Source organism: Chelonia mydas, chromosome 20 (assembly GCF_015237465.2).
Source record: "Chelonia mydas isolate rCheMyd1 chromosome 20, rCheMyd1.pri.v2, whole genome shotgun sequence".
Classification (NCBI taxonomy): Eukaryota; Metazoa; Chordata; order Testudines; family Cheloniidae; genus Chelonia; species Chelonia mydas.
This window is the reverse complement of record NC_051260.2, coordinates 5,451,780-5,478,886: the sequence shown is the minus strand read 5'-3', so window position 1 is coordinate 5,478,886 and position 27,107 is coordinate 5,451,780. Positions and strand designations below refer to the sequence as shown.

The 27,107-nt window shown below is 58.5% G+C and overlaps 1 protein-coding gene across 3 annotated transcripts in view; it reads right to left on the bottom strand.

Moving 5' to 3' along the window:
* Nucleotides 1–27,107, bottom strand: part of RARG (retinoic acid receptor gamma) — a 63,718-nt gene that overhangs the window by 11,340 nt on the left and 25,271 nt on the right. The window contains exon 1 of one of the 3 annotated variants that reach the window (XM_037883957.2): nt 18,172–18,574. The exons of the other annotated variants lie outside the window; for them this stretch is intronic. Within the exon in view, the coding sequence (XP_037739885.1) occupies nt 18,172–18,322 (151 nt within the window). The 5' untranslated portion in view covers nt 18,323–18,574. Of the gene's footprint in view, nt 1–18,171; nt 18,575–27,107 lie in introns of those variants that run through there. 3 annotated transcript variants of the gene reach the window in all.

The window sequence follows — 27,107 nt, the reverse complement described above, 5'->3', positions numbered from 1 at the left end:
GGCAGGGGCATCAGGAGCCAGCGTCCGGGTAAACTCCAAGGGCCGCAAGACCCAGGCGATCAGGGACGGCCCTGACAGCACGGGGAGGAGGGGGGCTGGTAACCCCCCCCCCAACTTCTGACAGGAGCCTTCTCTGAGTCCTGGTGTTGGGGGCTTCCCATCATGGGGGTTTCCTGGGGGATTGGGGGGGGAGGGTCAGGAGGGGCCCCAAGGAACATGCTTCTGTGGGATCCCTCCAACCTGGGGCAGCCAAAGCCACTTGCTAGGTATTTAGCACTGGCCAAAATAACCAGAGGGGAACAGGGAAGGGAGGGGGAATCAAATCCCTCCACAACCTGTCCCAATGCCAGAGCCAGCCCCCCAATCCTCTGTCCTGCTCCGCCAGGCCAGAGCCAGCCCCCACATCTGCTGCTCTCCCCCCAGGCCAGAGGCATCCTCCCATCCCCCTGCTCTCCCACTTGCCAGAACCAGCCCCCACAATCTCTCTGCTCCCTGCAGGCCAGAGGCATCCTCCCATCCCCTTGCCCTCCACCCCAGGCCAGAGCCAGACCCCCATTCCCCTGCCCGCCCCCGCCCCGAGCCAGCCAGGCGCCCCCAGGCCGGGCTGCAAACTGTTTTCAATTCTGTCTTTCAGCGCAGAGCGAATTTCCTGTAGCCGGGCTCTAAATGCCACATTCCAGTCCAAACAGGTTGGAATTGTTACCAGAGCCGTGTAACCTAATCCCCCTTCCCCCAGGCCCACGGCACGAGGCGGGGCGCAGGGGGATGGAGGGGGCACACCCATACCCCACGGGGACTGCGGGCTTATCCCTCCACAGAGGGCCGGGCATCGTGTGTCCCGCCTCTTGCCTTTCGGCTGTTTTATCCCCACCCTACCCCCGGGAAGAGCAGCTGAGTCCCAGAAACCCCATCAGCCCAGGTGGACCCCCGTGATGGAACGGGGAGGGGGAGCTGGGTGCTGCCTAGGTTTGGACAGTCTCCAAAGCATCAGCTTCCCCTGTTTGCAAAGCCAGGGGGCGGGGGGCCAGCATCCCACGTTCATTTTTCTTAAAAAAGGAAAACAATAGCAACCCTACAACGTTGGGCCTCTGAGCAGCCCTACAATAACAAACCAGCCGTTGCAGCCCGGAGAGTCTGAGCAACCCTACAATAACAAACCAACGTGTGGAGTCCTATGCCCCTGAGCAGCTCTAAAATAAATCACTATGTACGGACTTGTGCAAAGAAGCAACCCTACGACAACACACTAGTACACCCAGCTCCAGCACTCACAAGAGACCCAACAATAACAAACCAGCACGGCAGAGTTTGCAACTTCCAAGCAATCTTTCTTCCCTCTGGGTTTTGGGGGGTGAGGGGGTTCTATAAAATTTAAGTTTAAGTTGCCAGGCCTTCAAGTTATATCAATAACCTTCCAAACACGACCACAAGCCACTGCCTGAGTCTGCACCAGCCAGCCAAAAGCAGTAACTCAAACGGCTCCCTTTTGATGTGATGTTAACTCTGGAACTTAATGATGAAACAGACCGAGAAATACCACAGGTGCAAAGTTTCCAGGCAACTACCAGAGTTCAGCAGCATCCCACAGGATACATGAAAACCAGGAACTTTCTAGGGGAGACATTTTAAACTGGCAGCATATTTCATTCACTGCATTGCTCCTCTTGTGCAAATTGTGGCCTGAGTGGCCACTAGCCCCTATAGAGTATGAGAGAGGAGCAGAGCTGTCCCTGTGTGCAATGCTGCCCTCTACTGGACACAGTCGGAACTGCCCAGCTGTGTGCCATAGGCCCTGTACTGTTAGCGGCTGAGGGGGGACGCTCCTGTAGCGCAAGCAGTAGAAGCCGGGGTTATACTAGAGCAGGATTAGGTTCTTTCCCTGCTGCTGTAGCCTCTCCCTGAGGTCTTTAGTGGTAAATCAGGCTACATGGTGAGCCCTCTAGAGAGGAGGGTTTTCCACTGGGCACTGTTCAGCCCACCCAGGAAAAGGGTGGGAATCGGGGAAGCAGCCACAAGCAACGGGACTGAGCCCAGAACACCTAGGTCCTGCTGCTGACCTGGTGTCCACACCTCTTTCCAGTCTCATCCTGAAACGCACAGAGATACACACCCCAGGCATTTGCTTCTGGCTGAAAGATGGGACCCTCACCCACACCCCCTTCCCCAGGCTCCCTCCTCGGTACCCTGCCCCGTCAATGGGCACTACCCTACTTCCTCTCTGCACCCTCTCCAGCTGCCTTCCTTGGCTACAGCCCCCTGCTCAGATCCTTTCCCCTTCCCTGGATACCAGCTCCCCCTCTACCACCTGCCTAATTCCCCCTGCTCCCAGGATGCTGGCTCTGGCTCTTCCCCAGCTCCCCACCCAACACCCCAGACACGGCCCTTGCCCAGCGCTGGGAGCATACAGCCGGGCTAGAGACGGTTAGGTGGCACATACAGTCCTGGGATCCTCTCTTCTATCGCCACCACCCACAGCAGGGTGCAGGCTCAGGGAGCACACCCTCGCTTGCCTCACTTCTCCCAGCCCCAGTTAGTGCTGGCAGGAAGGCAGCGCTGCCCCCAAGCTGGGCCCTGCTCCGTGCTGGTCCCATGCAGGGCACAGATTGCATGGGCAGGGGAGCAGCATCCTCTGCTGGCCCTTGCTGCCCTACCACCTTTGCAAGCTCCGGCAGAAATCCTCAGCGGCCAGGAATCGGAGATGGCAAAGCGACACTCCAGCAACACCACTACCACTGGCGACCCTGTGCAGTGCACACAGCACCTTGCACACCAGGGCCCCGATCGCAGCTGGGGCCTCTCGGCATGACTGTAGCAGCGGTTATAATACTGGGGTGTGGATCTCAGGGCCTCGCTGATCAGCTTCCCAATGCGGGAGAAAGCAGTAACACAGAGGACTAGGTAATTTACTTAGTGCATCTTGCATACGGTCCCTTCGCCAGACCTGGAACAGAGGCGGTCACAAACTGCACGCAGGCTACCCCCTCTGTAATAAATCTGAACCCCAACCCCAAAGCCCAGTTCCCAGGGAGCAAGACTCCCTCAAGAATAATTAACCCTGGTTGGAGAGATTAGGGCAGGGAGCAAACCCGGCCACAGCCAAAGTTTACTAAGGAAGGGGCCTAGATGGAGGGTTTCTATGGGCTCCTGGATGTCATGGTGGCGACCCCAGCCCCTCTAAATCCCACTTGCTCTCCTGCCCCCCATGCATGTGCGCATGACACATGGAGGCAGAAACATCAGCCCCTCTCACACACACACAAACAATATTTCCATTGTGTGGAGCACTAGCCCCCAACACCACCCCAGTGCTGCCGTCCCTGGGCACCGCTGAGCCTGGCATAGCGCAGAGAGCAGACCCGACTGCAGGGTGTGGGGTTCTGCCTCTGCCATCTGTGGCCAGGGGGCAGCCCCCTTGCACCCTGGGTGCAAACTGTCTCTTGCTGCTTGCAACAGCTCTCTGGGAGATGCATGTCCATCCTCCAACAAACTAAACAATAGGGCGTCTCTTCCAAGGCAGAGCACTGCCCGCAGGCTAAGAACTAGCATGACTATGCAACAGCACCACCTGGTGACTCCCACCGTAACATAAATAAGGAACAAGCCTCAGTTTCACAGGCCATCCAAGCTGCCGTCACTCGCTTCTCCACCAGGCTTCCTTTCTGCCCCAACTTCTGCCAAACAGAATTAGAGCCTCCAGCCAACACCTCAGCTCTGAGCCCCCAAAGATCCACGGGGGTTCAGATCTAGGGGCAAAGCTGGCGGCTGGCCCCGCGGACTAGTTACCTGCAAGCACTCGGGGTCCCACACTCCATGCCCCTCTCCCACACCCCTTGCACCCCAGATCTCACCCGGGGGAGCATCTAGCCTTTTGCCCTGGCTGATGCATGGGGGAGCTCCTGACTCCATGCATCCCTGTCCCTTCCCCCACAAGGGAGACAACCTCATCTCCATGACAGACAGGCCAAGTGGACGATTAGAGGCTCATGAATTTTAACCCTCTGCATTTTTTCCCTTCTTTACAATAAGACAATAGGGGATTTGAGACCTCTCCCTGTGCCTCCCCTCCCGCCTGGGAGATCAGCAGAGAGACAAAGGAGGGGAGGGTAAGGTGATTATATCTCAATTGCAGGCTCTTATTTACCTGAAAGTAACCCATAAACACACAGGGAGGCGCCTTTGAAAGGCATGGGAATGCTGTGTGTATCTCTACATCAGTGGAGTTGATTGTGAGTCTGCAAGAGAGTGTGTCTGTGTGGATTGTGTTTGTGTGGGTGCAGAAATGGGAGCGCATGTGTGCGCTTGATTGAGTGTGTATGCTCAGCCCCTGGTGAGCATGTTTGGCTTTAATTCTGGGGGCGCAGTCCCCAGTGAGCACATCTTGATTTGATTCTGGGTGTACACGCTCCCGGTGAGTGCTTACATGCATGTATCACCCACTTTATAGGAACATCTCAGGACTGCTGCAAGACTCCTGCCCCTTGCTCCCTGCCGGGGTAGGCTGCTCACCCCCTTTAGAGCTCCCTCTCCCCCACCAGCAGCCCCATCCCCCAGAGATCTGTCTCCATGGGACAGGGAAGGCCCCTCCCTTACCAGCATCTGACCCATGGGAGCCAACTGCCTAGACACCCAACCCATGCAATATTCCAGAAGCCTCCCGCGGGCCCCTGGGGCAGGGACAGTGCTCAGCTGACCCCAGGAATTAGAGTGCTGGAGGGCAGATGCCTTGGGGTCCGGTTAGACAGCAGTTCCCAAGCTACATGGGGGACAAAGGGAGTGGGGAAATCCGATGTGGACTGGATCTCGCCCCAGGGACCAATCCCACCCCATCACACTCAGCCCGAGGCCCATGCAGGACTGGGTGAGGCCCCCCCTTCCCCGCCCCTTCCCCCGGTCTTGCTATGGAGCCTGGGGTCTGAGAGCTGGGACTGCACTGGCCATGTGGCTTCCAGTGGGTCCAAGGTTAAGCTGCAGACATGGGTCACCAACCCATGGATCAGAGCCCTGCCCCCAGCTGCCATCTCTTGCTAAGCATGCAAGAGCTGGGCGTGGGGCTGGGCTCCTAGTGATCATTACAGGCCCCAGCCCTTGAAGGGGCATGTGTTGACGAGGCCTGGTCCCTCACCCCAGGGATGGGTTCAAAGCCACCGTTCATTGTGTTGCCCTGGCCCCCGTCCCCTGGCTGGGACACCAGCACCAGGAGACAGGTCTCTGGGAAGCAGGAGGCCCAGTGCTCTGTGACAGGGTCCTGCTGAAAGGTGCTGGGGAAGGGCCTCACACCCCAGGGACACGGCTGGATTCTGAGGGGGCCCCCTGAGGCAATGAGTCTATCCTGTCCTTGCCCCCAAATCCATTCCCACAAACCATCCCGGATCAGCCTCGTCCGCCCAGCCCCATGATCCATCAGAGCTGGCAGAGATACCCAGGCCTGGCCGTGGGCAAGAGAGAGGGCTGGTCCCCAGGGAGGGGAGGTACCCTTCTGGAAATCCAGCCTAGGAGCTCCCTAATCCCTTCCCCAGTACTGCCCCCCTGCATACCGGTCCCCCCAAAATACCATCCCCCCGACACAGCTCCCCTGGATACTGCTCTTCCCGGATATCACTCCTCAGTACCGCCCTCCTGCATACCAGTCCCCCCAAAATACTGTCCCCCGACACAGCTCCCCCCAGATATCACCTCCCAGTACCACCCCCTGCATACCTGTTCCCCCCAAAATACCATCCCCCGACACGGCTCTGCTCCTCCCAGATACTTCCCCCCAGACACTGCTCTCAAAATAAACCCCTCCCTCAGCAGGCTTGGCAAAACCCGGCTCACCCATTTCATCAACAAGAACTGAGCCACAAAATTCCTGGCCTCCTGATTGCATTTTACAGCCTCCTTCCTTCCTGCCTGGAGCAGCAGAGTGGTGGGAGAGGGTGCGTGTGAGGCAGAAAGAAAGAAAGTGTGATGGAGAGAGAGAGGGAGATATCTTTCCAACTGGTTGCTCGGGGGAGCCCTCCTAAATCAGGGTGATGCTCAAACCCCACAGCCACAGCCAGGGCCCCCCAACTGCCCTGTGGCTGCAGCCCCGAAGCCAGGCTGACAAGGCTCCAGCATCATTAGCAGAGATAAACCCAGAGCCTTGCAACAGGTGGGAGCAGAGGGGAGGAAATAAATCCAGTGTCAGGACAGTTCATGCTGTGCCCAGGGCCTCCCACCGCAGAGGAGAGGGGAAGAGCCGGGCGGGTCATAAATCCCCCCTGCACCGCCAGCCGTCTGATGTTCTGCCCTGTGCCTTTCAGCACGGGACGAACAAACCCACACGTGTTCCCAGCCCTTGCTGGGGGCCACTCTGCCTCCAAGCAGGTGGAATAGGGCTGCCAGCTCATGGGGCTAGAGATGTGGGGGCAGGATCCCCACTACTTGTGGGACTCCCAGCCCACCAGACTCACAGCACCGAGAAGTAGCAGGTGGCTGCTGGGTTCTAATCCTGGGCTTGGGTGCGGAGTGGACTCCTGGATTCTAATCAAAGATCTTGGGGGAGAGCATGGCCTGGTATGTGGAGCCCAAGGCTGGGCTCCAGGATTCCTGGCTTCTAATCCTGGATTTGGGTGAGGCGTGTGGCAATGGAGAACACAGTTGGGGCTTGTGAATCTAGGCAAGTGCGTCTTCTAGGTAAAGCAGGGACCAAGGAATAAGGACTTCCAGGCTCTAGTCTGAGCTCTCGGAGGCAGTATGGTGGTTAAAGAACCCAGGAGTCCTGACTCACTCTATTTCAGCTGTCACTGATTCTTGGTGTGATCCTAGGCAAACCACTACATCCCCGAAGTATAATACGATGAACGTGAAGTTCTCTGCCAGTGTCTGTTATTAGATAGAGTCAAAACTACACCCACTGATCCAAAGACACCCCTTCCCCCAAATGCTGGGAGCAGGGACCATCACTGATTCCACAGGATATTCCTCCCAGAGGACCCATTACAAACACGAGCAGTCCTTAGATGCAGCCGCCTCTGGGGAGGAACACAGCAGCCGGTTACCAGTGCTGCATGATGGTTTTAGTGAGGGACTGTGCAGGAGAATCTCTTCTCATTGGAGTGGTTGCCCAAGCGGGGATCTGGTCACCAAGCCCTTGGATTAAGACCCCTCATCTCAGGGGCAGGACACAGGGGAGATTTTAATGAGCAATGCCCAGATGTAGGCTGGGAGACTCGCTCTGACCTGTGTGTATGTTATACCTTGCGGTGCTGGAAAAGGAGCATCTCTTCCTGCAGCCGGCATCACGGATCCCGCCAGGCTGGCTGGCGGGGGCGGGCCGTTTCCTTCAGCTATTTATTGCTATTTACCAAAGGCAACTTTGGTCTATAAAGAAAGACCCAGCGATCCTGCTGCCCCTGACATAAATGGGGAAAAGTCCAGGTAGGGAAGAGAGGTATGTATGTGGAGGGGGGAGAAAGAGATAGTTGGGTGCATATGAAGATAGATAGATAGATAGATAGATAGATAGATAGATAGATAGATAGATAGATAGATGACTTGCAAGCAGCAGTCTGAGCCCATACAGTTGCTGTTATTTTAATTTCAAATCCTAGGCCTTGTCTACAGGGCAAAACAGCATCAGATTAAAAGATGTGAATTGAAACCGATTTAGGCTTTGTCTACACAAGAGATTTTTTCAGTATGACTGAAGGCACTGGTAAAGATACCCTGGTCTAGCACCCCCTTACCCCCACCCCTGAGGCACTCCTGGCCTCCATCCGCACTAGGAAGTTGTAGTGGTTGACCCTTACCGGTCTAGTTAAAGCAGTATAACCACACACACACACAGGCACAGTTACTGGGCTGGCACAATTATCCCAGTAGAAATGGATCTGTGCCGGTGTAGCTCATTCCCAGATGGGAAGGGAATATATACCAGTATAACTGTATCCACCTGAGGGCTTATATCAGTATCACGATCCGGGAAAAATCAGCCCCCCCAACCAACACAGTTATACGGGTACAAACACGGCGTACCAAGCAGGCATCCACCCAGCCGGATAGACGGATTTGACACAGCTGGTGTATCTTTCCTGTGTAGACAAGGTCTCAGATTAAGAGCAGTTTACTGTGGTTTGACTTAAATAGGTTCAAAACCAAAAACATGGGAAGTTATGAGATAAGCTAAGGGACGGGGGCGCCTGGGGGGAATTGAAACCACTATAGTTATCCCAGTCTAACATCCGATATAGCTTATGTCACTTTGGAAGTGATTTAAACTGAGTCAGAGAAAAGCCACTCTTAGTCTGGACTAAGATTACGTCTACACTACGGGCGGTCCAGTGGCCCAGCTGCAGCGATGCTGCTGCAGCCCCCCAGTGTTGATGCTTCCCACATCAACAGGAGGGGTTAATCCGTTGATGGAGGCAACCCGCTTCCCTGAGTGATGGAGGGTTGCCAAACCTCCAGGATTGTCCCAGAGTCTCCAGGAATTAAAGGTGAATCTTTCATTTAAAGATTATGTCATGTGATGAAACCTCCAGGAATACATCCAACCAAAATTGGCAACCCTAAACTCCCTGCGCTGCAGTGGCTAGGTCGACAGAAGAATTCTCCCATTACCCATGCTGTATCGTCACCCATGCTGTATCTACACCCGGGACCAGGCTGACTTAACTACAGGCTCCGGGGGGTGAAGTTTTTCACACTGGGCGATGTAGCTAGGTCGATCTACAGTTCAAAGGTAGACCAGGCCTAAGAGTGTCCACATAGGAGGTTAAACTGGGGTAGCCAGAGCCCTTTATCCCAGGATGATGATATCAGTATAACTTCCCATGTGGACAAGCAGTTCGTTCCTTGATGGGGAATAAACAAAAATCGAGTAGCAGTGTCTCTCCTTCTCTAGGGCTTCCAGGCCCAACGTAAGGTGCTAGCTCCTGCTTCCCGGATGGACAACAGAGCTTTGCATTTCTATGGAGACTCTTAGCAACCTTTATCATCTCCTCAGCCCCCAGAAGCAGTATCCTAGAGACAATCAGCTATTGGAGGGGAGAGGGATCCTGATCTGAATTAAATTAGCTGTTACCACTCAAGAAAGAGACCAGGTAGTCCTCATGGATAGTTCTCTGAAAATATTGGCTCAATGTGAAGCAGCAGCCAAAAAAGCCAACAATGGTAGGAACCATTAGGAAAGGGATAGAGAAAATATCATATTGCCACTATATAAATCCCTGGTGCACCCACATCTTGAATACTGTGTGCAGTGCTGGTCACCCCATCTCAAAAAAGGTATATTAGAATTGGGAAAAGTACAGAGCAGGCCAACAAAAATGATTAGGGGGATGGAACAACTTCAATGTGAGGAAAGATTTTAAAAAATTGGATTGTTCAACTTGGAAAAGAGATGACTAAGGGGGGATGTGATAATGGGCTATAAAATCATGAACAGTGTGGAGAAAGTGAATAAGGAAGTGGTATCTACCCCTCCACATAATTTTATTGGCTGATCCCTGTTTTTTGTGTTAATAGACAGCAGGTTGCAGAAAAACATAAGGAAGAACTTCTTCACACAATGCACAGTTAACCTGTGGAACTCATTGCCAGGGGATGTTGTGAAGGCCAAAAGTATAAATGGGTTCAAAAAAGAATTAGCTATGTGCATGGAGGACGGGTCCATCAATGGCTATTAGCCAAGATGGTCAGGCTCAAAATCCCTTGATCAGGGTGTCCCTAAACCTCTTTTTGCCAGATGCTAGGACTGGACAACAGATGGATCACTTGATACTGTCCTGTGCTGTTCAGTCCCTCTGAAGCATCTGGCTCTGGCCACTGTGGATACTGGGCTAGATGGACCATTGCTCTGGCCCAGTATGGCTGTTCTTATGTGCTTATGAATGACCCAGCCCAGTGAGGTGTAATGGGGACCACAATGTGACTCGTGCTCCATTCCAGGGGCATCTGCCTGGATCCTGGATACCTTTTAGGGCATCAGTCCTAGATGGGACTCTGCTGTGAGGAGTATAAAGAGGATTTTGTACTGAGGCGGCTGGACACAGATAGGACCCTGGGGTTGTCTCTGGGTCTGTCTACATGGCAGCTGCTACAGCCACGCCACTGCCGACGGGCCACTTAAGCACACAGAATCACAGAAGGTCAGGGTTGGAAGGGACCTCAGGAGGTCATCTAGTCCAATCCCCTGCTCAAAGCAGACCAATCCCCAATTTTTGGCCCAGATCCCTAAATGGCCCCCTCAAGGATTGAACTCACAATGTTGGATTTAGCAGGCCAATGCTCAAACCACTCAGCTATCCCTCCCCCCATGATATAGACACTTCCTACATTGTTAGGTTGATTGAACTACAGCACTTAGGCCATGAAACTCTTCACCGTCCTGAGTGATGTAGCTAGCTAGGTCGACCAAATGTTCAAGCATAGACCAGGCCTCTGGCTCGCTGGCTCCCAACCTGGGCTAGGTCTTCACCAGGTCACGTCTACACTGGGGCTTTGGCTGGCATAGAAATGCCATTAAAAATCACCCCCCTCTCCAATACTGCTGCACCAGCAAAGGGTTCCGATCAGAGCTGGCCCTGGGCTGCTCCATGGCTCCCCACGGTCTCCCTGAGACGTTGCCTTCACCCGGTGGCGTGTAACTGCATGTGGGCCATGGAGCTGGCTGCCACTGGGGCATCTGCCTCTGTGTTTTCAATCCGAACCGCTCTGGTACAGGATGGAAGATGCTCTCATCCCCCTCCCGGGATCGTTCCTGTGTCTGCAGCAGCTGGATAAAAGGACTGGTTGCTGTTCAAACACCGTGGTGGTGGTTAAAGCAGGGCCAGGCAATGTCAGGGAGTCAAAGCGTGGAGCAGGGCTTTGCATTCCCGTCAGGTGGCTGCCGCATGCCAGCAGGTGCAGCGAGCAGCAACCTGCCAGAGTGATTAATAACACTGATCCTTTGCCCTTTGATCTGAAAGCGCTCCGCGGACACTTTGTTAATTAAGCTTCCGGGAGGCAGAGCGGGGGTTTGGTACACGAGGAAACTGAGGCACAGCATGGGGAACTGACTGGCTTAAGATCACATGGCTAATTCCTGGAGTAACCGGGAAGAGAATCCAGGAGGCCTGACTCCCTTCCCCTGCTCTATCCACTAGATATCACTCCTCCCAGAGCTGGGGAGGGAACCCAGGAACCCTGCCTCCCAATGTCTGCGCTCACTGAGCCAGGAGGGGAAAGGCCAGGGGAGTGTTCATGGTGGTTCTGGTGGAGCTCAGGGCTCTGCCAACCAGCCTCATTGTCAGATGCAAAACCAGATCCAGGCAAAGGCTTAGGTCGGGCAAAGCCATGGGGGTAAAGCAGAGGCAGTGCAGCCTAATGGCTATCGCCTTAGACTGGGACTCAGGCTAGACCTGGATTCTAGTCCCAGCTCTGCTGTGTGACCTTGAGTAAGTCACTTTCCTGTGCCTCGGTTTCCACAGCTATACAATGGGGATAATACACTGACCTCCTTTGTGAAACAGTTTAAAAGCTATTTATTCTGCTGCTCTGGATGATCAAAGTGCCAGCCCTGGATTTGGCCCAAGCAACAGTGTGGATGGCCAAGAGGTGCCCGCTGCACCCCACCAGCTCCCATTACATGGAGGGGGGCAATCCTGTCCCATACACCCCATTATATTTCAACCTCTCTCCCCACACACAGGCTCAGCTCTGGGGCCCTTCCTGGTCCCTTCCCCTGGCACTGCAAGGGGCTCAGCGATGGCATGGGCACCCAGACAGCACTCTCTCAATTGCACCTCCTCACCCTACAGAGTGAGAGCCGGCCCCTGCCCCCAAAGAGTTGACAGTCTAGACAGAGGGTGGAAACTGAGGCACAGAGACTTGACCAAGGTCAGTGGCAGAGCTGGGAATAGAATCCTAGTGTCCTGACTCCCCATCACTCCTGCTGTACTCTCCTCCTAGAGAGCAGGCGGCCAAGACCCAAGGTCTGTTTCTGTAACTGACCTAGCACTGCCAGGGGCTTTGTTTCCCCTTAGCGGGGAGTAAGGACTTTGGGATCTAGGAGCGGAGAAGAGCCCCTTGGTCGTGTCTAGTGCAGCCCTCCCAGCCAGTGCAGGGTGGGTCCCTACTGCATCGCTTTGACCTAAAGCAACTGGGCTCCTGGCCCTTCCCCTGGAGGGACGACGTGCCTGTCAGATCCAGCTCCTGGCCCCAGTGCAATGGGGCTCCTAGCCTTTCCCCTGGGGGAGAGTCGCTCTCTGGCTGGATCGGTCCTCCTGCCACAATGTTTTTCCACTTTTCCTAATCCCACCCCCTGTAACGCATCCCTCTGGCCCTTGGCGTTCACCCACCTCCGCCTACCCCACACATCCAGCTCCCTCTCTCTCCCCTCATTGCATGTCCATCCCTTTGGCCCCAGGATCCAGGGCTGAATGCAACATTTCTCTCCCCCCTGCCCCCCCCATCAGCTTTCCTCCCCTCCTGCCCCTGCCCCTCCCCCACCCCCATCCCAGCGCTTCCTCCCCATCCATTGGGTGAGAGAGAAAAAGGGGCCCAGCTCCTGGCTTCTTATCAGATCTGGAGCCTGCTGGTAACTTTACAAGAGGCTGGGACAGGCTCCTGGCCCGCTGAGGCCACCAGCTATCGGGCCTGTCATTTCCTGGAGAGAATCACATTACAACCCTAACTTAATCCCTTCCTAATAGCTTCTGTACACAACACGCCAACCCTCCCAGGAGCCCTGGGGTGGGGGTGTTACTTTGGGGAAGGGGTGGATTGAACCACCCCACCTGCGCCCCTAAATCCTCAACCCTGGAGGGAGAATGCTGGGCGCTCCACTCCCCTGGGGATGCGTGTGGGATGGAGGGACACGCAGACGGAGGGACAGATCCGTGGAGCCTGTCACCCCATTCCCTGGCAATCTGACAGCCCCACCTGCAGACCCCGCGCCGGGAGCCAGGAAGGGCCCAGGCCCCGCGCATCCTGGGGCATAGCACTCAAAGGCAGCCACAGCTGCTGCGGCCCCAGGCTGTTTTACACGGGGCTGCCCGGGGAGGCGCCGACGGGCTCCCGTGATTCAATCTCCTTCCCCAGGCACCAGCTCAGGCTTGCAATCGTCTCTCTGCCAAAGCCACGTGGGCACCTGACGCACGGCGCTCCCCTTCCTCCCCCCCCACGCCCTGCTGCCATGGCCCCGCTGCCATGGCCCCGCTGCCAGCCTGTTCCTATAATGCTGGGTCATTTCCTCTCCGTGCAGCAGGTGCCCCTCCACCACCCGCCCAGTAGCCAATCAGAGAGGGGCCGGGGGGTGGCGTCACCCCAGGGCAGGGTCCCTTGCTAGCCAATTGCATCCTGCCCGCTGCCACATGCCCGCGTCAGAGCGGGCACCAGCAGGAGGGTGTAGGCAGGGGAACCAAGCCACCAGCAGGAAACGTTCAGCACAGAAGAGGCAGCTGCCGAGCTAACTGGGGCTGAGCTCTGCAGCCGATGCAGGCCCCAGCTGGGCAGGGTGGGCTGGAGGGGGCAGGACTGCAGGTGCTGTGCCCAGCTCGGCCCTGCCCTGTCTCTGCTCCCCCTTTGCTGCACCCCAGCTCAGCCCTGCAGCTACCCGTCCCCGCATGCTGCAACCCGGCTCAGCTGCCTGGCATCCCCTCCTCCTTCAGCCGTGCACTGCTTTCCCATCCCAGCACCACCCTCCACAGCTCTGAACCCTCTAGGAGGAGCAGCCAGTGACTCACCCCATAGGATCCCCCCCACTACTGAGCAGCCCCCGCCGCCCATTGCTTTTCCAGCCACCCCGCTTGCGCGTCACCCGCCCTGCATCTCTCACTCCTTGCACCAACAGGCACTAGCCCCAGCATCCTCACCCCTTGAGTCTCCAAAGAGCCAAATGCCCCCAGAGGCTTGGAGGAGCACACTGGAAGGGGTCATGGCCCACTCTGCCCCACGGCTCCTGGGGTGTGGGGCATTCGGTTCTCAGTTGTTGGGGGAATCCTTCGGGGGCCGTCCCGGAGGGTCAGATGGGAATTTGGGCTGCCCCAGGCCGGCCTGTTCAGGCCTTGGCCTCTCTGCCCGCCAGCGGGGCTGCTTAATGCCAGTCGCTATGATGGTGTTGGTAGCCAGGGGCCTTGCGTGTGCGGCTCTGGGCTGTGACTCCCCCTGCAAAGCTCGTCTTCCACAGGACACCAACCCACCTTGCCTATCCCGCTCCTGGACTAGCTGGAGGCATGGCAGGCAGAAGGGCAGGGGCAGTCTCGCCCTCCAGCAAGGGAACATTTAGGGGCACACACCACTGGGGACCAGTTATCTTATCTGGGCTCATTTGTGGCCCCACAGCTCTGCCTGGCAGCCAGGACACCCCATGCTCACAGGAGGCTGCAAAGCTCTTGACTGGTATCTGCCAGGACCATGCCAGGATCAGCGGCAATCCACGGCCCTATTGAACCCTTTAATACAAGGTCCCTGGGCAGCCTCCTGAGGGAGCTGTCATGGGGTCAGCTCTCCCGCAAGCCTGGTGCTGATGGCCCAGCCCACTTGCTCTTGCTGGGCCCAGCCAAGGTTCCTACTCCCAGTTCTCCCGTTGCCTGACCTGGGGCAGGAAGTTTGGTGGAGGTTGGGGGGTTTTTTTTTGTTTTTTGTTTTTTAAAGCCTAAATTGCTGAAATTGAGGAAATTCCTGCCCTCGCCTCGCACAGCTTCAAACGGGCCATTTATAACCGGCCGTAAAATGTTTGCAGCTGGGTCGCTATATAAGCCATTTGTCTCAGTAACTGCATTCCTGACACTTTACAAAGGGAGTAATCCACACACGGCCCCCCTCTCCCCCGCACACTGAGACACACACCACAGCCAAACACCCACACATGCCTGCAGCCTCAAGCAAAGACACACAGCCCAGCCCGGGGCAGGGCTCCCGGCTCACCCAGAACCGCACCTCCACCCCATGCCCAGACACACCCATGAAAACCAACACACACACACAAACAAATGCATGCTCCTCTGCTGTCTAGGAGACACACACTCACCCACATCCACGTCCCTGATCAATCACTACAGCAGCTCTTCCCTGCCCGGGAGGTGTCACAGGCTACCAGGCTGGGAAGCTTAGTAGCCACTGCTTTTGCCAGCCCAACCCCAAATTCCCTCCTGCTCCCTTTGACAACAGCCGCTCTGGGGCCACCCTGGTGACCTCGCTCACTGTGGTTTCCAGGACATCTGGGTCAGCGGAACAGGGGGGTTGAAGAGAACTACCCCATAAGTTGCCCTCAAGAAGATTGCTGCCAAGGTGGGGGAGGGGATAGGGGCTGGATGGCAGGAAATCAAAATAGGACTCTTCCACCTAGGGTCTGGATAGGGGCCCTGGGGCCTGGTCACTCATCTCAGTGGGGCCACGCTGATGTAAGACCTGCACCCATGAGCCTTGTGTACCCTGCTGCCTGAGGGGTGAGGGTGGCCCCAGCTCCCCAGTGTGCACAGAGCAGGGGCCACCCCTCTACCCAGCCTGATTCTCCCTGATATGCCCCTTGTAGGGTGATTGGCAGCCAGGCAGAGTGGGATTTCTGGTCTGGCAGCACCCCAAGCCCCTCCTTCCCAGGTGGGGATGACAGCAGAGGAGCCAGCCCCAGGGTGGGGACAACCCGGTTGGCCTGGCTCCACTGGGGGAGATTAGCAGCTAGGCCCTGAGCCAGAGGAGTTGCCAGCCCAGAGATGAGGACAGACAGAGGTGTGTCCTCACTCAGGAAGGGGAGGGGCGAGCAAAGAGCAGTTCGGTTGGGTGGGCCAGTCCAGCCCAACCCACAGTCCGGGTGCTGCTTCTCCGAACTACCTGGGGGTCGGCTGGGGCTGGGGCAAGGAGAGGGGGGATTCTGACATTGGGTTGCCAGCCAGAACCCAGGGGCAGAGAGGTCGCTGGGGTAGAGGGAGGGGTGTTAACGCAAGGGGGGGGGCACTCATTCCAGGCAAATGAGGAGAACATTGTAGATGTCACACGCAGCCAGTGCCAAGGAGCGACTCATTACACCCAGGATGCAGAGACCTGGGTTCTATTCCCAGCTCTGCCACTGACCAGGGGCAAGTCCCTTCGCCTCAGTTTCCCTTCGTCTATGCAGACGTCAATGAGCTCTTTGGGGCAGGGACTGGCTCTGCTGCAGCACCCGGCACAAAGGATCCCTGATTTCAGCCGAGGCGTCTAGCTGCTACTATTCTAAACAACCACAGGAACAATGCATGTTCCACCAGACCCTGATCCCTGGACCCCGATCCCTGATCCCCACCGTGGAGATAGCAGATGGCTGAGGTAACAAGAAGAGAACTGGCTCTCTCAGCTGGGTGGGCACTGCGTGAGCACTCAGCCCTGGTTGTTCTCTGGGGCACTCTGCACCAGGTCTGGACAGAACCATTCAGGCACATCTGTATGCAGCTGTCCTGCTGTCGCCCAGCATGGCTCCTGGGAGCAGGGACTGCTGGGTCATTTCCCACCCTCCTGCCATAGAGTGGGGAGGAGACCCCAAGCTGGGAGCAGGTTAATCAGCACCCCCACTACACCTGGGAGAGGTGGGGTCCTGCCCAAGCTAAAAACTCCAGGGGGATGGGTACCGTAGGCTGGGAGCCGGGAGCAAATGAAGGAGAGAAAGGAAGCAGTCACCCTCCTCCCCCCAAGCACACACATGGGGGCCCCAATCCCTCCACAGTGTTTTGGGGTGTCTTTACCACCTGGCTCTGAATGCTAGACAGGTCCTGGCTTTGCATTGGATTCCTAGTCTAAAAAAACCCATCTGGATGGGAACTTTGCGGGGGTGGCGTGTTAGGGATTCGGCCAGGCCTCGACCTGCTTCCCAGGCCCAGGGTGCTAAGGAAGGGTTATGTGCCACATTTTGGAGCGGGGAGATAGCGAGAGAGGGGCAGCCTTGGCAGGAAAAAGCTTGGCAGAGCGGGGTGGGGCTGGCTCTGAAATGAAACCATTGGGGGGGGGGGCTGAGATGGAACAGAGAAATGGTCAGATTTACTTGGGGGGGTGCCCCACACCATCCCTATGCCCATCTCTGCCCTGCTAGGTGCCCAGGGCTGCAGACGGGCGCTTGCCCTGCCCTACAACCGGCTGCTGAAAACAGCCTGTTCCTCAACTTGTAAACAGTAGTGGTGGCTGCCAAAGGCGGAGAGATTTGGCCGCCACTCAAAGGGAGCCTGTGGGCTGAGAGCAGCCCGGGGTCCTGGGGATGGAAGATTCCTCCCCCCCCCCGCCCCGGCTCCATTTACTAGTTCCACTCCCCTTCCCTGCTCCTGGCCCTGCCGGGGGGGTTACAGGTGGGGTGCGAGACGCAATGCTGTGCCCCCTACACCTCCGGCCACAGGGCTCCTCTCCCAGCACTTCTCCAATCCCTCATCCTGTTTGCACGGCTCAGTGGATCGCCGCCAAATTTCCATATTTAAAAGAAAGAAACAAAAAATTCCCTGGCTCTGGCTAGTAAGGATGGAAGAAATGACCCCTCTTGCCCTGCTCCCCGCCCGCCCTCCGCACCTTCCTGAGCTCCCCGCCCCCCCATACACACACACACCCCCACCCCCTGCTCGAGGTCCCCTGGGATTGGCTTCAAAGCGCACCCTCATCTGGTCCTCATTTTCCTGCCCTCCGGGGCTTTTCATTAACGCGCTGAAGACAAAGGGGGACTGGAAAGGGACACGCGCCCCCCCACCCCAGCCAAACAAGACAGGGCACCCCGGGGCTCCTGGAACCGAGCCACGTTGTCCCCCGCACTGCACCCCACCCCATCAGCAGGGTAAAGCGGAGAGAGGCCATGGATGGAGGATGACGGGGGGGGGGGGAGACCCACGCCCCCCCATCCCCTCTCCAAAAACGCTTCTCACCAAACTTCCCCCCCCCCCCCGGCGTGAAGTTCTAAAGCAGGAAACGAGCGAAGCGAAGAGCCGGGGCTAGACCGCGGGCGCGAAGTGGGTTCTCTGCTCCCCCCCCCGCCCACTCGCGTAACAACCCTCCCCCCCCCGCGCACATGTATAAACCCCGCGCCCCCGCGCCCCATCCCCCGGGCAGCCCGGCCACACTGGCGCACGGAAGCGCTGAGCCACGGGCGTGCGCCCCTCCCCACGGAAACACCCACCCACGGCCCAGCCCCACGCGTGGCAACCCACCCACGGCACCACATCAGTCAGGCCGCGGCCCACCCCACCAACCCCTCCCTTCCCCAGGGAGGAACCGGGGTCCACCTACATTGCAGGCTGGCCGGCTGGGGCCAGCCGAAAGGATCCAGCGCCCCGAAGCAGGGGCTGATGCTCGCCTTGCGCAGCATGCAGGAGCCTTGGTTGGTGACATCGAAGAGCTGCCGCGGAGCGACGGCGAACGCCTCCATGCAGTCGTACATCGCGGCGGGGAGGGGGGTGATTTGGGGGTTGAGCGGGGGTGGGGGGAGGGAATCCCTGCTGCGCCCCCTCCCCCACAACACCACAGGGGGCGAGAGCCACACTTCGGCGGGGGGGCGGATTTGGGGGCGGAAGGGGGGGGGGGGGCGCCGGGTCAACTGGGACCTCCCCAAAAGAGCCCGGCACTGGCTAATGGTGCTGCGCGGGACGCGCCTCGGGTGAGTCCCAGCGGCTAGTGCTGGGTACCTATTGGAAAAGCAAACGCCTTTGGCTGGGGGTGGGGCTAGGGACAGAGTGGGCGTGGCTAGCAAGAGGAGGGCACACCTACACACACACACGCACGGGCTTTCGGACACACACACGTGCACAAGCTGCCCCCAGACCCCCCCACACACAGTCTCTCTCTCTCACACACACATACACAGTCACACATTCTTGCCGTTGCACGCAGAGAAGGTCTCACACACAAAATGTCACACATGCACACCATAGGGACACAGCCACACAGTCTCCCACCTAGTTCCAGCCTCGCACACAAGGTCTTAAAAGCACACATACAGTCAGTCTCACACACACAGTTACACACTCAGTCTGACACACAAAGTGTTTCGCAGTCTCATACATAGTGTCAGTGTCACACACAGCCTCAGTTTGTCATACGCAGTTTTGGTGTCAGTGTCACGCATGCACACAGCCTCATATGCACACAGTCTCTGTGTCATACGCACACACAATCTCGCAGTCTCACATGTGCAGTGTCTCAGTGTCACACACAGTGTCACAGCGTGACATGCAAACAGTCTCAGTGTCACGCAGTCTCAGATGTACAGTCTCACCCAGTGTCATGCTGTCTCACAATCTCACACACACAGTCTCTGGACCATGCACACACAGTCTCACATGCACACACCATCTCTTTCACACTGTCATGCACACAGCTGCACACTCTCACAGTATGCATCCGATGAAGTGAGCTGTAGCTCACGAAAGCTCATGCTCAAATAAATTGGTTAGTCTCTAAGGTGCCACAAGTCCTCCTTTTCTTTTTGCGAATACAGACTAACACGGCTGTGACTCTGAAACACTCTCACAGTGTCACACCAAGTCTCACAGTCTTGCTCACACTGTCATGCTCACACAGTCTCACATACACCCGGACACCCACCCACAGGCAGTGGTTTTGTTTCCATACACACCCTCCCCACTGCTCGTGGGCAACAGGGGCTGTGGGTGGCAAAGCCTTGACACCCGGGATGCATTTACACAGTCCCTTGTGCCAACCGGCCCCCCCACACAAGCTGCCCGCACAACCCCATCTCACCCCCACCCCCACCCTCGGGTAGGGCGCAGTGATACATTCCTGTGGCTTGAAAGTCTCCATTTCCTTTCAATCTCAGATGCCTCTCAGTAAAAATAAGACCCGCCTTCACCCAGCTCCCCCCCACCCTCACCCGCCTCTCCTGCCTGGGCTGGCCTGGCCTCCCATCTCCCTGGCCTTCCCTCCCCCCCGCCTCTGCTGCCTGGGCTGGCCCGGCCTCCCCCCTCCCTGGTCTTCCCTTCCCCCCCTCCTGCCTGGGCTGGCCCGTCCTTCCCCCTCCCTGGTCTTCCCTTCCCCCCCCTCCTGCCTGGGCTGGCCCGGCCTCCCACCTCCCTGGCCTTCCCTCCCCCCCGCCTCTGCTGCCTGGGCTGGCCCGGCCTCCCCCCTCCCTGGTCTTCCCTTCCCCCCCCTCCTGCCTGGGCTGGCCCGTCCTCCCCCCTCCCTGGCCTTCCCTTCCCCCGCCCAGCTGCCTGGGCGGCCCGGCCTCCCCCCTCCCTGGCCTTCCCTTCCTCCCCCCCCCCCCCCCCCCCCCCGCTGCCTGGGCTGGCCCGGCCTCCCCCCTCCCTGGCCTTCCCTTCCCCCCCCCTCTGCTGCCTAGGCCTTCCCTCCCTCCCCCCAGCCTACCCTCTCCACAGCCTAAGCAAGGCCAAGCCCAGCGGAGCCATCCTCCCCTCCCAGCCCCTCCCTCTGCTGCCTGGCCTGGCCTGGCCTGGCCTCCCCGCTCCCTGGCCTTCCCTTAACGCCCCCCCCCCCGCCCTCTGCTGCCTGGGCTGGCCCAGCCTGCCCCTAGAGCAGCCTCTCCCCTCTGTTACCTGGGCTGTCCCGGCCTCCCCCCCACACCTCCCCTATCCACTGGCTGGGCTGACCTGGCTCCTCCTATTCCGCTCTAACCTGGGTCTCACCAGCCTTCCCTACTCTACTCCCTGGACCACCCCAGGTCCCCCCAGGCTTCTCCCTCTACTACCTGGGCTGGCCTCCTCCCCTGGCCTCCCCACTCCCTGGCTGGGCTGGCCTCCCTCCTCAGCCTCCCCCCCCCCCACTGGCTGGGCTGGCTTCCCCCCTCAGCCTCCCCCACACTGCCTGGGCTGGCCTCCTCAATGGCCTCCCCCTCAAGGACTGGGCTGCCCTCCACACATCTCCCCTCACACTGGCTAGGCTGGCCTGCTCCCCCAGCCCCCTCTCCACTGGCTGGCCTGAACCCCTCCTGCCTCCTCCCCACTGGCTGGGCTTCATTCTCCGCCCCCCCCCCCCCCCGCCCACTGGCTAGGCCTGCTTTCCCCCCCAGTTTTCCCCCTCCTTGGCTGGACTGGCCTCTCCCCCAGTCTTCCCCCTCCCTGGCTGGGCTGCCCTCTCCAGAACCCCCTCTCCACTGGCTGGGCTGCCCCCCGCCTCCTCCCCACTGGTAGGGCTGGCCCCTCCCCCAGTCTTCCCCCTCCCTGGCTGGGCTGCCCTCTCCAGAGCCCCCTCTCCACTGGCTGGGCTGCCCCCCCGCCTTCCCCCCCCCCGGCCTCCTCCCCACTGGCTGGGCTGGCCCCTCCCCCAGCCTTCCCCCTCCCTGGCTGGGCTGGCTTCCCCCCCTCACCAGCTTCCCCCTTCGCTGGCTGGGCCAGCCTGGCTCCCCGCTCGCTCGCTGGCTGGGCCAGCCTGCTGCCCCCCCCAGCAGCTCCCCTCCCTTTCCTTCCAGCGCAGAGGCAGAGCAGCGAGCTTTGCTTGAACTCTCGGAGAACCCCCTTTGGGTACAGTAACCTTCAACTGACCCAGCTCCATGTCAACCCTTCCCTTCCCTGCCTGCAGCGCGCGGCACAGATCCGATGAGGCGCCGCCAGGACACAGCGGGCTCCCGCCTGCTCCTACCGAGCCCCCCCCACCCCGCCCCCTAGGCCCCTGCCACTGTTGCCCCCCACCCCGACCCAGGACAGGGGCGACCTTCCCACCCAGCACACCCCTGCCCCAGCCACGTCTCCCGTCTGGAGGGGCCAGTTCGGGATGCGGGGCTTGGGGGTTCCCTGCAACGGGGCATCTGGAGCTGGGGTTTGAGCTCCAGTTTCGTAGCTTGAGGCCCCGGGTCCCCGGGGGGGAGAGAGGGGGGGTTATGTTGGCGGAGCTGGTTTGAAACACGGTTTTCAGCCAAGACCTAGTCAAGGCTATGGGGGTTTCAACATGAAATGACTGGGCCCTAATGCCCCTGCTGCCTCCTACAAAGAGGGAAAAGGGGGATTCACAGCGGATGTGGGGGGCCGCGGCCCCGAGCCTCTGGAGGGGCAGCCACGTGGCTCCACAGGCAGCTTCAGCAATTTATAATTGCCTGGAAAAAATAAACCGTCAGCGAGAGCGAGAGACAGACCCGCCCTGGGAGCTGGCCACTGAGCCAGGAGCAGGGGCCAGAGCCCAGTGCCTCCTGCCAGGGGGTGAGCATGTGTGTGTGCAGGGGGCCAAGGGGGGCAGATCTGCTCTACACACCCTGCGGATCTCCTAGAGCAGAAACTCCTGGGAGATTTGGGATCAGGCATCTGCTCCAAAATTGCCCCCAGCAGAGCACCAATTCCCCTCCCCCCAGATCTCCTGGGGGGAACCCCCTGGACTCCCCACATCAGATCACCCATGGCAGAGCACCCACAACTCCAGTTGGAAGCAGGGCAAGTCTGAATGGAGGGGCAGTATTCCCTTTCCCCCCCCGCAAGGCTTAAATCCTCAATGCACCCTGAACTGGCAAATGATGTATAAAGTGACGCACACATTGCGGCTGGAGAGAGGTTGTGTGTGTGTGTGTGTGTGTGTAAGGGGGGGCTATAGGCACACACACACTGACCTGTGCCGTGGCGGACCCCTGGGTGGGGCATGCCACGTCGCAGCTGACGTGCTGCAGGGCCCGAAAGGGTTTTTCTTTCCTCCTTCCCTTTCAAATGCATTTGCTGAAATCCAAAAGGTCCCAATTAGCCTGACCCGCCTGCCCGGTAATTAAAACCAGAAGCCGCTCGGCACAAACCCCGGCTCTGTGGAAGGCCTGAGCGTGGAGGCACGGGCTCCCGCTCCTCTCCCAGACTCACACAGACTCTATTAAGCCTTGCAGACATTCCCTCACTCCCTGGGCGCAGAACTCACCCGCTCAAACTCTCGAAGCAGCCCCACATCGAGGGGTCCTGTGCCAGCTAACATTGGGGGGGGAGGGGGCTGGAAGGAGCCCCTGGACTGGGATGGGCCCCTCCCAGCTCACCCCAGTGGGGGTTGATATGAATGGAACGGAGCCAATTCTTTGCAGGGAATCTAGCGAATTTTGCCCCACGGCTGTGTGGGCCGGTGGGTTTTTGTCGTTCACATTGCTTACTTGTGAGTGTCATGGGGCACGCTGGGGCGTGCGATTGCACGAGTCACTGTTGTGCCAGAGGCTCTAGCATCAGCAGGAAGGGAGTGAGCGGGAAGCATTTTGGTTTAATCATCCTAACACGTGCTCAGGGAGTTTTTTGGAACATTATTCACTGTATTCACACTCGTGTTGGTGGGCATATATGTGCGAGTTGCATGGAGCGTGTGCCAGTGCAGCACACGCATGTCGGTGCACGCTTATGGTACAGCATGCCTGTTGGTGAGGTGCGTGTGTCTGCATGTTCATGTTGGAGCATGTGTTCTTGAGTCAGTGATACGCGGGTGTGCATGCTTGTGTCACTGCACATGTGTTTGCATGTGGCTTCATCATATACAGGCTTCTGTCAGTGCAATGCATGTGTGTATGTCATGTCAGTGTGGCACATGGAGACATCTTGGAGTGATGTCTGTGCATCTGTATGGTGTATGCAGACATGTGCGATGTCTGCAGGCCTTTGCGTCCATCTGTCCATGCTTGTGTGGGTGTGATATGATTGTGTTAGCACCATGCACACGTGTCTGCATGTGCGTTCTCGGTACAGTGTGGCACGCGTGTCGTACTGCTGTGTACTTCTGGCAGTGTCCGTGTGGGGGTGCTGCTGTCGCCATGGCTCTCCTGTGTGCTCACATCTGTTCAACACGTGTGTCATTGCCCTCATACTTACGTCACCCTGGTACGTGCTTGCCTTGGGCTGGCATGCATAGGCATGTGTGACGGGTGTGCCCATGTGCTGTGCATGTGTCTGGGCTGCAGAAGCATGTATGTTCCTCTCAGCATCGTGCGTGTGTGCAGTGTGTCACGCCCGCACATGTGTGGCATGGGCAAGTGCATGGGATGTCTGTTGCATGTGCTTGCGTGCAGTATCTGTATGGTGTGCACACCCTTGTGGTGCATGTGTGTGGCATGTGAAGCCGTGTGTAATGTCTGTTTTGGGGGGTGGGGGGAGGGGTCGAGCTTGTGTTTCTGGGGCAGCAAAGACTCTAGCTCCCGCTCCCATTCAGGCCCCTATGGTTTCATGGCTCCGTTCCGGAGCCCCCAGGCCCGCCACACCCCCGCCCGCTCACACCCCACCCTGACAGCCCCTGCATAAGGCCAGGTGACAGTCCTCGACTCACCCCCAGCCTGCTCAGCCTCATCCCCCTCTGCTAGTCACTCCCCACCCAAGCGCTGCCAATGAACTGGGACCCCCAACCTGGGTGCTTCTTGCCTGCTCCATGCGGAGCCCCCGACAGGAAGGGCCAGGGCTGCCTAGTAACAACCCTAGTGACTCTGAAAGATGGAGCCGAGCTGGGCTGGGGGGAGGGCAGAGGCCGACGAGAAGCCTTCCCCCCCCCACCCCAGCTGCAGGCAGCACAGGGACCAGAAACCCCTCCCCCCAACCTGTGGCAATTAAAACTATTAGCCTTCTAATGTTTCACGAGAACCAGATGTGCCTGGGCCAGCCTTTGTGGGGGTGGGGCACGCGGCATGGGGCAGGCTAGCGAGATGCCAGCACCCAGGTCCTCTGCAGCCTTCTGCCCACCGGCCAGGAGTCCCCGAGAGCCGCCACTCAGCGGCACAAAGAGACGCAGTCCGGCCCGTGGCCAGGTGCCACGGAGAGACTGACTGGAACGCCCAGCTTCCAGTGCCCTCACCCCAGGCGGGCCACTGGGACCGGTGCATGCTGGGAGTTGTAGTCTCCCTGGGCCGCCCCCCTGAAAGAGGGCAGCTGTGGACTATGGTGTAGGACTCCTGTGGGGCCACCCTGGTGGGTTAAATGGGGCTGATTGCATCAGCAGGCAGCACCCTTGGCGTTAGGGTGTCACCTGCTCCCCCTGTCACCCGCACCTGAGGGAGCCACTGTCACTCACTCCCCCGTCACCCGCACTGAGGTGGGCAACATTTCCTGGGTCACAGTGTCACCTGCTCACCCCGTCACTCACACCAGGGGTGGGGAGGACATCTTCTGGGTGACGGTGTCACCTACCCCCCAGTCAGCCGGAGGGGGTGGGGTGGCAGCCTGGCTTTACCATGTCCCCGGGGGTACAGCGTCACCTTCCACCTCTACCCCCATGAGCTGGCTGAGGGGACGGGATGCCGCTGGGAGGGTGCAGGCCCCCAGCCCCTCGCCCGCCCACCCAGCCACTGGGGTTTCCTGTCTGAATAAAGCCCTGTTTGTTTTGCACAGAGACGCTCACACTTTCCTTCTTCTTTCCTTGAGGCCTCCCCGCCTTTGCCCCCCGCCACCACCACCGTTAAGCTGACCCATGCCAGAAAGGAATCCCTCATCTTGCCGGTGGCTGGCTCCCATGTGCCCAGCTGACCCGGGGCTAAACCTCTGCTCCCCCCACCCCAGGCCCCCGTGCCCATGTCGCTCCCTCTGTCTCAGGGGAAACTTTTCTCTTATTATGTCTGAAACCCGCACAGCCTCCCAGCTCCAGAAGAGATTGATCCCCAGGGGCAGGGGAAGGAGCAGGCCCCTGCGGCACCAAGATGGGGAGGGTGGGCAACAGAAAGGACCCCCCCCAAAAAATGACCCATGTTTAATGATATTATAAACACCCCGCCCACCTGGTACTTGCACAGCATGGACATGAACCTTTGTTCCATTAGCAATAGCACTCCTGCTGGGAGGTCCGTCCCACCCCCTCCCGGGCCAGCCCTCCTGCCCCACTCCCTGCAGTGCCCCTTGCTGGGAGAGGCTGGGCTGGGGTAGCCTGGAGCTCCCCGCAATGGCAGCCCTCCTGCCCTCTTCCCCTGCAGTGATGCATGTTTCTGAGAAGCAGAGTCACTCTGGCAGTGTTGTGCAACAGCGTGACTCATCTCTGCCCAGAGCCCAATCAGGGGCCAGGCCAGACCTGCCAGGCCTGTTCCTGGGGCTCGGTGCATCCTGCCCTCTGCCAACCAGGCCCCCTGGACCGCTCCAGGTGACACCCCCCGTGGCTGGCCGCGGTGGTTCCAGGAAGCAGCATATGCTGCAACCATCTGGGTTCCTAGCAAAGGGTGAGGCTGGCATTTCCACTTCCTGTTGTGGCACACTGACTACTTCCTGCGCTGGCCACATGGCCCGGTGCCAGACCCTTCCACCATCCAGCCCTGCGTGCCATGCCCCACCGGGGCACCAGTTGCTGGGAGTGACGCATTCACTGTCTGGGAAGAGGAACCCGACACACTGTCAGCAAACTGGGAACACAGCTGGGTCGTCCCTGGCCTCCCTCCATCTCCTCCCCACCAGGACGGACAGACGAACAATGCACAGTCATGTTCACGTTTATTCACAGCGGCACATGGACGGCGCTGGTGTCACTCCCGCACGCTCTCAGTTGCAACTCACACTCAGCCCAACTGCGCCCTTCACACATCCATCACTCGATCGCTGGCTCATTGGTCACTCGACTGCTATCGCACACGCTCACAATCACAGCCGCATACCAACAGGCAGACAATCACACGTCAGTCTTTCTCATTCGTGCCCTGACTCATTCAGAGTCACACCACCACTGGTGTCAAGAGACCCTCCAGTGGGTTCCTCATTGACCCTCAAATCCACAGCAAAGAATTTCCCTCTCCATCAGCCACCCCCAGGCATCTTTGGCAGATCACACCACCACCACCACCTCTCTCTCACACACACACACACACACACCATATCTCACATACACACAAAGCCATCTCAGCATCATACTTTAGCCAGCCCTTTCCCAGCTCAGAATCCCAGCAGAGCTGCCTGCAGCCCACGTAGGGGTCTTTCACACAAGGCCCAAGCAATTCTGCACAGGCCAAGCAAACCCATAGGGGTACTGTCAGCCCAGCGCCCTGAGACCGACTGACCCTCTCAGCTCTCAGCCCACATGGGGGAAAACTGAAACACGGGATGGGACTGGTCTCAGGCCACACAGTGAGTCAGCACCCGAGATTAGAACCTGGGGCTTCCCAGTTCCCTGTCCACTGCTCAGTCTGCTAGGCCACACTACCCAAGAGCAGAGGGCTGCCTATCTTTGGCTAAGATACCCCATCCCCACCCCCACTGTTCAACAGCTGCCAAGCTCTACCTCAGAGGTGGCTGCATTTCAGTGGAGCTCAACATCTGGGTTCACAATGACACAGGCTGTAGATCCACCTCCAC